At 35.6% G+C, this 11,067-nt stretch overlaps 1 protein-coding gene across 1 annotated transcript in view; it reads right to left on the minus strand.

Moving 5' to 3' along the window:
- Window positions 1-1,050: 1,050 nt before the first annotated feature.
- si:dkey-90l8.3 (LIM domain transcription factor LMO4-B) overlaps window positions 1,051-11,067 on the minus strand; it is a 12,130-nt gene continuing 2,113 nt past the window's right edge. The window contains exons 3-5 of the mRNA XM_051902314.1: window positions 7,740-7,836; window positions 5,008-5,157; window positions 1,051-4,928 (exon numbers count right to left, since the gene is read on the minus strand). Coding sequence (XP_051758274.1) covers window positions 4,920-4,928; window positions 5,008-5,157; window positions 7,740-7,836 — 256 coding nt within the window. The 3' untranslated portion in view covers window positions 1,051-4,919. The remainder of the gene's footprint in view (window positions 4,929-5,007; window positions 5,158-7,739; window positions 7,837-11,067) is intronic.

Below are 11,067 nucleotides of genomic sequence, written 5' to 3' on the forward strand. Positions count from 1 at the left end.
TATGCCATATTTGGCATTGAGAAAGGGTCCTTTAGATCGTGATATGGACTTATGTGAAAGTTACATTATTACGCTATTAGATGGCTCCGCATCGTGCCTAACAACACCCCTTAGCTGTTATAAATTCACTGTAAACCACGGCTTCTTGGGGCTTATTGCTTTATCACTTGTGCCGTCGAACTGTTGTATAAACTCAATATCACACAAGTAGCAGTGCAATATGGCTTTATATCAGCACGCTGTGATTACATACAGCCATATCGCACTGCTACTCATGTGATATTGCTCATATATACAAAATTACTATGAAAATTAGTTTTACTTTTGGTTAGGAAGTCATTTACCCCCAATTAAATCTCTTTCAGCCACTGTAATAACGCTACATGTTTACTAGTCACGTTATTGTCATTTAAACGGCAATAACCTGTAGAAATACTACTGTAAAAAATTCTGTGATGTGGAAAATACTTCAAATTCACACTAAAATAACACACTATAAACGTGCCACCAAGAGTAAGACAGGGTATAAACTACACAAAAAGTCAATTTCTGAAAAAATATATTTTAGCATGTCAATTAAATGTCTCAAAAAAGTGAGAAGAGCAATTTCCCACTAGTTTAGAAGCAGCTTCCTCAAGGGCAGGAGGTTGTGAGAAGGGAGACAGGGTGAAAAAGTTGTGCTGTGTACTTTAATTGCGACATGGTAAACATTTAACGCGCGTGATTGTTTTGAGGCAGCGAACGGAAAGGAGCGACTGCCTCTTAATTAACGAGGCGGCAGATTAGGCCTTATTAAATTCAAACACAGGATCAGAGCAGAGTTCAGCCTCCCCAGTGCAACAGCAGCACAGATACGGCACTCACAATGAACTTACACACTCCACGCTCACATTTAATTGCTTCTGTAATGGTCCGAGCTCAAGCCCTATTCATACCAACCCTTTGGGTAATCAGGTCTGCACCACAGAGACCAAAGCTAATAACTATAGCAGAAATAGTAATAAACAATGAACAGTGAAATCTGGATGGTAAAAAGGGACAACAAATTCATTCTTGGCGGCTGGGTTTTGTTCCCATTTATTAGATAATTACACCTTAAATAGACATCACATGTTGAGCAGATAATTCAGCCGTTACAGATAGTACTGGTATAAAAACATTATTTACAATTCTACACCCTGAACGATGTCCAAAAGATGTGCGAATATTTTCTGTTTTTGATGTCAACATGAAATCAACTGACCCAATTTACTTTCTTAATGCTCTTTTTAGGTGTCAAGTTGCAGACACATTTATTGTTGCTCTGCAAAATCCAGTCATTTCAATAGCAATCTGTGCAAATTCGCCACCTTCACCAACAGAAAGTAGCTTGGTTTCAAAGTAACCTCTGTGCACTATTTATATTTTTCAGTCATGTGACTGACGAGGAGACCTGTAGGGCAAAACATCCACAGAACCGCAGCACAGGCCTGTCAGTTTTCCATCTCAAAAGAAGAAAAACAATGATATGTGAACAAAATGCAAGTTTTGGGCACTTGTGATCCATATCCAGCACCTGCTGCAGTATTTCAATCACTAAAAACAGCAGGACGTTATAAAACTCAACACTTAAAGTGCCTTAAAAAACAGTGATATTAAAAGATCAAATTCAGTATTCAGCTTATTAATGATGCACACTATATACAGGTGAGCAGATGAGCCCAGAATATGAACACAACCCACTAAATGGTTAAATGTTTTTTTTATAATGGTTTTCCAAGGAAAAACGCTTAATGAGAAACTGTTGCGTTTATATTCTGGGTTCATCTGCTCGCCTGCACATAGTGTACATCAGGGGTCGGCAATTAAGTTTGGCCACTAGATGGCGGGTCAGAACATAGTCAAAGGATAATTTAAGAAACTCATTGAAAAGTGCAACTAGAATTGCCTGTGAAAAACTGTTACAGTGTCTTTTAACTGGTATTGAGCTGTTACTCTGTGTTAAATCCTGTAGTAGGACAGTCATTAACAAAAAGCCACATTTGTGTGGCGGTGTCTGGGTTTTACACTGGATAAATTAATAAAGCAGAGTAGTGACATGTAACCTGGCAAGTATCTTCATTCACCATCTTGTAACACAGACCTCCTTGCTAAAACACACACATATGTGGGAGATGCGGAATGGATAAAAATAACTTAAATAAGCCCATTAATGTTGGAGTCATGCTCTTAACGAACTATGTTTTATTTCCTCTTTCCATATTGTAAATAATAAATGTGTAACATTTTAATTTGCTTGTTACACAATGGATCCTAACTTATTGTAATAATTATTTGACATAGCCTACTTTTACACTCAGAATTATTCCTTGGCATCCTCACGTACTAAACTTTTTTTTATTGTTGCTGGAGGTACGCTAATACATCGTGTGCAGAGTGATGTTAACATTTAAGCTAGCTGGTGAGAGAAAATGACTCTATCAAAGAGTCTAAAGAAGAAAAGTTGTCAGCGAAAATAGGGCATACAAAGAAGAATGGAAAGACAACTATGCGTTTATCCTACCTAGTTTTGTGAATGCAAAGCCGGTGTGTCTTATCTGCAACAAAGTTGTCGCTTTTTTCAAAGAATACAACACCGACACCGGACGCGAGCGGTGCGACGCGACGCTACAAAAGATAATAGAACCCATTATAATGATATCGTCTACACTGGATGCGGCGCGACAACACATTCCCGACAGTAAACGGATTCCCCGTTATATTTCTGACGTAGTCCAAGTGCTTTGCAACGGTCGGTTTGTCACGTTCAGTGTAGACAGCTTTTAGCTGTTGCGGCGTGTCTGGTGTAGACACGTTGATAATATTAGACTGCACCACGAGACGAAGATCCATTTCAGAACCGGCCACTATTAAAATAATCTGGCTGTGGGCGCGGGGCAGATATTATTGCTGGCGGGCCACTTTTGGCCCGCGGGCTGCCTATTGCCGACCACTGGTGAACATCATCAATAGCTACGTTTCCACCCAAAGTTGTGAATTTATCTTATGCGCAAAATTGGAATTACTCATAAAACATTTGTGAATAAAGCAGCGTTTCCATCCAGTGAGTGGAAGAGAACAAAATCACCACTAGCCGGGTTTCCATTACAGATCTGAGCAAAATGTTTTCTAAATGTGATTAAAAAAACTATTGCGACAGCTTTAACATTAAACTGATGTTATGCGACTAAAATGTAATTTTTTCCTCTCGCAATAAGTCATTCCAAAAATCATGGCAACAGATGTTAGTAGGTTTAAGTATAATCGCAGCCACTGCACTAAGCCATTATTTTTAAATCATAGCTGTGTTAACCAAGCATTAATGGCAAGGTGTTTCTGGTTATTTCTCCCTCCTATCAGCTTAGAGGTCTTGATAAATTGTGGCATTTTTGTTGTTTAGAATCCAGTATTCCCATAATTCTTATCTTTTATGAGTTTAATTAACAACTTCTCATCTTCTGTCCAAACATACCGCGCCTTCTTTAAAGAATGATCGACTTTTACGTACACCACGTGACCTCTAAATGTGAAAAAACTCTTTCCATTACAGTTTTGTGAAATATTCCTTTTTCAAATTGCCTGAAAAACCACCTCATGCGAGCGTAAAAACTTTTTTGCGATATGCGAGTTCTTGCGAAATTGACGTGTTTCCATTGGGCGTATTTTCAATCTTGCAATTTGAAGGGTAATGGAAACTAGCTCCCAGCTAGTTCTGGGAGGTAATTATACCAAACCACTTTGACGACAGACTGGCTCAAGCATTTCATAACGACCAAAACATTTCAAATGCTGTGCGACGCGATCATCTGCTGGTTAGTGTCGTTATGCTATCCCTTCGCAAAGTCACATGACTTTTTTTGATGTGCATTGAGGAATTTATTCGGTTAATGTGATTCCATCGTAGTTTATGCGCATGTTTCTTATTGGATAAAAAAAAAAAATAAATAAAAAAAAAAGTAACCAACTCAAATGAGCGCATATGTTTTTTTTAATGCACATTTTTAGAATTTATGCGCATCTTGCCAATTTGTGCTTTATTTACCCTATTTACCCTTTATTTACCGACTCAAATGAGCGCATATGTTTTTTTTAATGCACATTTTTAGAATTTATGTGCATCTTGCCAATTTGTGCTTTATATGATATCCCAAAATGCACATAAAAATACGTGAATGGAAACATAGCTATTAAGATGTTTACTGAATTTGGCCTTTTAATATCGTTAGTACCTGGTAAAAATAATTGGTGGACAATGGAGGAAAGCCTTATTTTTGACCCTCCAGGTGGGCGTTCCTAATAAGGGTGTGATGTCATGTGAAAACTAATTTAATCTCAAAGGGGAAAGAAAAGCGTCAAACAAAATGTACTAACTTTTACATTGCATCTGAAATAACTTATCTTTTCAGCTCATTTTTATTCTCCATTTTTGATTGTAATAGCATTTCTTTATTTTCTAAAGTCCTGCCCTACATTTGTTCTTAATGAATATCCTGTTTAGATCAGACACATGCAAGAAAAATAGGTTGTGAATGCAGTTTCATGTTGACTTTAAAGTGTACATTGCTGTCAGATGAAGCCTTCTCTGTGAGGTTAGATGTGAGACAAACAGGATATCCTGTGAGAAAATAGACGTGTTACTTCTGTTTTCAGGGGGTGAGGGGGCAAGAAAGCCACAACATCACCATGAGAGATACTGCAGAATCCACCACAGTTTGATATGATGTCAGATACACAAATGTTTCCATCGCTCTCATCCCAAACTCGTTCTCCATCTCAAAGAAACTCTTAAGTCTGTAAATTTAGGCTTTAAAACTGTAAGTGCTTCAAAGGATCAGTGTCTGGGGGATGGCAGTGATGAGGGTAAATAGAGAGAGGAAGGGGCGAAGACGACGGGGAGCCCTTCAGCAAACCTACAAAACAAGACAAAAGACCAAAATCATGCATTTTACCATATTGACCTTAAAGAGTAAAATAAAAGCATGTACTCACTTTCTGGTCAGGCAAGACTGGGTTGCTCTGCAGGTGAGTATTGAGGAGTGCAGCTCCTGGCCGGTCGTGTTCGCAAAATATGGTGCCGTTTACATAGTGGAATCGGTCACCGGGGACCAACTGGTTTCTGCACGTCGCACAGGAGAAGCACTGGAACAGATGAGAGAGGAATGAGTACATTTATCCCTTTTGCCATGTTTTAAGTGCTGAACTATTAGCAGTGCGTTTTATTAAAGCATGCAGAGCTGCTAGTCAGGGTTAGCCTTCACTGAACAAACTGCCTTGGCTTAGTGCTCAAATTATTTTTTAATAAGTTAATCCTTGTGCAAACAAGGTCAGTTCCATTTTAAACAAATGAGACTGAACAAGATTATTAGATGAGAACGATGAGGCTTTTTCCAGAGATTTTTTTTGTACCATACTATTATGTGACAAAAATAAACAATGATGATTCACACATTTAATTCAGCTCATAAAATGTAGAACTGAAGGGATAGTTCGCCAAAGAAATTACAATTCTGCCATTTACTCACCCTCATGTCATCCAAACCTGTGTGACTTCCTACCGTGGAACATAAAACAAGATATTTTGAAAAATGTGTTTTTGTCCATACAATTTTTGGACCCCACTGACTTTTAGGTAACACTTTATTTTACAAATATACATGAAGATTTCAGATGCAAAAGCTGCTAAACACCACCTCCAATCAAAAATGACGAGATCATGATATTGAACGAATGCTCTCCGCGCATACTACATGTTCATCAAATACTTTCAATACCATCAAACACCAGTGTCAGTCCATTCAGAAATACCGGTTCGTTGGCAGAAACTGCTAAACACCTTTGTCAGAAAAACCTCTAAGTCCACAGAAGAACCAATCGAAAGACACAAATCAAATCATATGATTTCAAGATGAATGACGATGTGCGTATGAGCCGACTTACAATTCCCGAGCTGCAAGTTTATATCGTGTTTTGTCCATCATTACAGTGGCAATGACAGGATTTTGTGAGATTTTGCTGCTGTAAAAATGACAGAAAAAGACGTTTTACTATGTCTTGTTGTCCAAAGGGGTGGACTAAAAAAAAAAAAAAAAAAAAAAAAGCACACATGGACTTAGATGGTTTTGCAGCAAAAGACAGTCAAATTTGTTAAATACCAATGAATTGACTGAAGTGACATTTTTGAAAATAAGGCATTTCAATAACTAATATCCTTTTCATTGCCATTAAAGTGAAATTACTGAACCTAAACACAGGAGCCTGGTAAAAAAATGCTCATTTAAAAGAAAACATGTCAGACAGACTTAGAGGTTTTTGCATCTGATCTCTCACATTTTATGTACTTTCTGTAGTATTAACAGTAAATTATGCATAATTACATGCAACTAACCCCTAAACCAAACCAAACCAAACCCGATATAGTGAGTACATGTTGTTAGGGCTGATCGATTATGACAAAAATCATAATCACAATTATTTTTGGTCAATACTGACATCATGATTAACATGATTATTGGTGGGTGATAGAATCAAAATCTTATTTCACGGTATGAGTCATTTTAAAAATCAGTGAAATTTCACAATTATCAATATTTCAGCAAAAACTAATACTAGGTTAATTAATGTAAGTAAAAAGGTACTTAAAACAATTACACAAGACAAGTAAACAGTCAGCAATACAACAAGAAAAAAAACTAATTACAAAGAAAACGGACAAATAAATACAACAGAACGAAAATACAAATTAATTAAACAGTGTTCTAAGTTTTTCAGGAAGATGCACTAACAGTTGTATTCAGATAAATAATAGCCAACAACAAAAAATTGAATAATCATATGTAAAATAACAGTGTTATATAACATATATAGTCATATACTGTCATAACACTGCATAGTCTTATTATACACATTAAATATAGATTAATCCTTATTAAAGCTACTGAAGTTATTCAGTCAAGATCAGTGAGTGATTTTCCTTTGTCATTTGTTGTTTGATTATCATTAATGACAAACAGCAGCAGGTTTGTTAGGCTGCTGTCACTTTAAGAGCTGCATGGATCTAATATACTGTTGCACATGCATTTTCTTTCTCAATTGTGTACATTTACTTAAGACATAACCAACTGTGTTTACGTGAATACTCTCCAAAAAGACATTTTTGTGTATATGAGTTTAGGCGCGTATCCGAAGCTCCTGGTATCCGCATTTGGCTCCGACTTGGAGCGCGCCTGAGAAACAGTGTCTCTTTTGCAGCTTAATGCACTTTTAATCACAATGTTTAATCTCAAACACGTCCTGCAGTTTCGCAACAGTAGACTGCATTTTACAACACTCACTTATTCGGCTGATTTGGATGCAAGTTTGGGCTTTTAGGGAGGAAGGAAAGCACACCGCTGTGAAGGAAAGGATTGTGCATTGGACTGAATGCTGCAGAGGCACAATAATCGTTTTACCTCGATTATCTTATTTTCGTAATTGAAATCGAAAATCAATTACGATTAATCGCACAGCTCTACAATATTACCAAGTACTTAAACGCTGTAACAAGGACACCTTAAAATAAAGTGCAAAGACTTTTATTGTATGGACAAAAACATTCCTCAAAACATCATCTTTTGTGTTCCACAGAAGAAACTAACTCAGGATCTGGAGAGACATGTGGGTGAGTAAATGAGTTATCTTAATTTGGAGTGAACCATCTCTTTACAATGCTTCATGTAACCAACCTTGAGGTGGTAGACGTTGCCCTGTGCCCGCATGACCATTTCACTGGCGGGAATGGACTGACCGCATGCGCTGCAAGCCCCTGTGTGCCCAAACAACCTTGAACACATGAGGTAGAAGAAACATTAAAAACCCTTTCGAAATTGAATTTGCTTTATTGCAGCTATGACTTCAGCAGTGTAATCTCCCACAGAGCTGACACACCAGGCTTAACATTAAACGATGGTGTGTGACGCATCTACGACAGCACGCGGTGTCTCTGATGTTCTCTGTGGGAGCATGCGAGAGAGAACGCATCTGCAGAGATCATCAGCACCCGGTGGATGCAAATGAGACCAATGCAAATCAACACAAGAACAAAATGCTTGTCAGCATAGCATGACAACTTTTGAATTGCAAATGACTGTGGAGACTCTTGCCTCAAACGGCCTCATTATCGACTTGCGTCTTTGTTATAATGATTAAGATTTTGAACGTGGACACTACTAAATGTGGAGGTGAAAAAATATGGGTCTATGAGTTAAAAGCCTTTTTCACACTCATTATTAGTTGTTAAAACTAAATCACTTCATGCGTGGTATTTTAAGAGTGTAAGATGAGTTTTGCCATTTGTAAATTTTGCAGACTACCTGATGAAATGATGGTTCGGTAAGCAATTAAACGACTTAAAATATATAAGCAACTCCAAACTGAATTTTTCGGTGAAATTGGGTGCTTAGAAATTATATTAGTTGAGTAGAAATTAAGGACTCAAACAAAACCGCATGTTCGGTTTATTATATATGTGGTTTTCTATATTTTCAACCCTGTTACTAAAATTAGGTGCATGTCTAAACAAGGTTTAACATCCTGGTTTCTGCGATCTTGTGTTTATAGCAATAAACATCAAATTTAAACAGACAATAACATTAATCAGACACAATTAAACAGTAAAATGTAAACATGGTTACAAGTAACAGGACTGCAAATTAAGCCTAAATCATGCTCATTCAGCTAGTACGGGACCAAATGCTGGTTTGTAATAAGTGATAAACCTAAATATCCCATTTAAAAGATCCCAAATAAAAGAAAAATGTGTTTGTTCACAAAAACTTGAGTAACGGGGTGGAATGATTAGGTTCAATACAATGTGTAGAACTTGAGAAAATGGAATATGATTATGCATTTGTCTTCCTACTACACTTTGGAAAATGTCCAACAATAACTGGGTTTTAACACTTTACTTAAAGCCTTTAAGTATAATACATAATAAAAGGTATTCATGATGTACGTTATAATGCATTATATCTATATATGTCATGTGTTTTAATGCATATTACTCTCTAAAGATGTGTTCAATAAATAGATTTTTTTTTAAGCATTTTTATGCTTGATCGGTGAAATTAGCTGCTTAGAAGTTAAATTAGATAGTTAGTAGAAATTAATGGCTCAAACAAAACCGCATGTTCAGTTTATTGTATGTGTGGTTTTCTATATTTTAAACCCTGTTACTAAAATTAAGTGCATGTCTAAATACAGTTTAACATCCGGGTTTCTGCGATCTTGTGTTTATAGCAATAAACAAAAACATCAAATTTAAACAGACAATAACATTAATCAGACTTACACAAACAGTAAAATGTACACATGGTTACAAGTAACAGGGCTGAAAAATTAAGCCAAAATCAGCTAGTACGGGACCAAATGCTGGTTTGTTGTAAGTGATGAACCTATATATCCCCATTTAAACGATCACAAATAAAAGAAAAATGTGTTTGTTCACAAAAACTCGTGTAACAGGGTGGAATGATTAGGCTCAATACAATGTGTAAAACTCAAGAAAATGGAATATGATTATTTGCCTTCTTACTACACTTTAGAAAAGGTCCAAATTACGTTACTCTCCGATGTCACAATTTTAAGGAATTTTAAGGGGATTACAAGAGTTTACACAAATTTTGAATACATTTTTTTAGTGATTAAAATTAGTTTTTAGAATTATAGATTTATGGTAACACTTAACTTAAAGCCTATATATATATATATATATATATATATATATATATATATATATATTACAAAAGGTATTCATAATGTACGTTATAGTGCATTATATCTTTTCATAAATAAAAGTTAAAATGCATTATATTTGCAAATTCCTTGTACATCTGAAATTGCTGTTTGTCATGTGTTTTTAATGCATTATACTCTATAAAGGCATGTTCAGTTTTTTTTTTTTTTTTTTTTTTAGCATTTTTATGCTTGATCGGTGAAATTAGGGGCTTAGTAGTTAGACTGACTAGAAATTAAGGGCAAAAACAAAACCACATTTTCAACCCTGTTACTATAAAATGAGGTGTATGTCTGAACAGTTTGTCATCCTGGTTTCTGCTATCTTGTGTTTTTAGCAATAAACAAAAACAATACAATTAATCAGACTTACACAATTAAACAGTAAAATGTAAACATGGTTAAAAGAAACAGGACTGCAAATTAAACCCAAATCATGCTATAACTCAGTATAGGACCAGCTAGTACGGGACCAAATGCTGGTTTGTAGTAAGCGATAAATCTATATATCCCATGTAAAGAAAAGTTTTTGTGAACAGGGTGGAATGATTAGGCTCAACAATACAATATGTAAAAATCGAGAAAATGGAATATGACTATTTATTTGTCTTCCTACTATGCTTCAGAAAATGTCCAAATTATGTTACTCCCTGGATGTCACAATTTTAAGGAACATTAATTTTTCTTTACAAAGAAACCCCATACAATAACAGGGTTTATTTTGAATACATTTTTTTTAGTGATTCAAATTAGTTAAAGAGATTTACGGTAACACTTAGCCTAAAGCCTTTATGTATAATGCATTACAAAGGTATTCATAATGTACATTATAATGCATTATAGCTTTTCATAAATAACTGTAACCAAAGTTAAATTGCATTATAATATGTGCAGATTCTTGTTACATCTGAAATTGGTTGATTGTCATGCGTTTTAATGCATTATACTCTCTAAAAGATGTGACAATGAATAGATAAGCATTATAAAGTATTGTAACCGTGGTTACAATTATTCAGAGAACATATAATGCATTATAAGGTGCATTACAATGCATAATTAATGCATTAAAAATTACTTTTATAATGCATTATAAAAACTTTAAGTAAAGTGGTATCAGATTTCCTACAATAAGTTGACCATCAGATTATGTCAATATGATTAATTGCTGGATGTAGTTGAAAAGGTCATGACCTCTGAGTTAGGATCCCCAATGGGGACATACAGAAATACTATGTTTTTAAAACTAGCTACAAATAATTGTAATGTCATCTAATCTTAGTT

The sequence above is a fragment of the Ctenopharyngodon idella genome, chromosome 8 (assembly GCF_019924925.1).
Source record: "Ctenopharyngodon idella isolate HZGC_01 chromosome 8, HZGC01, whole genome shotgun sequence".
Classification (NCBI taxonomy): domain Eukaryota; kingdom Metazoa; phylum Chordata; class Actinopteri; order Cypriniformes; family Xenocyprididae; genus Ctenopharyngodon; species Ctenopharyngodon idella.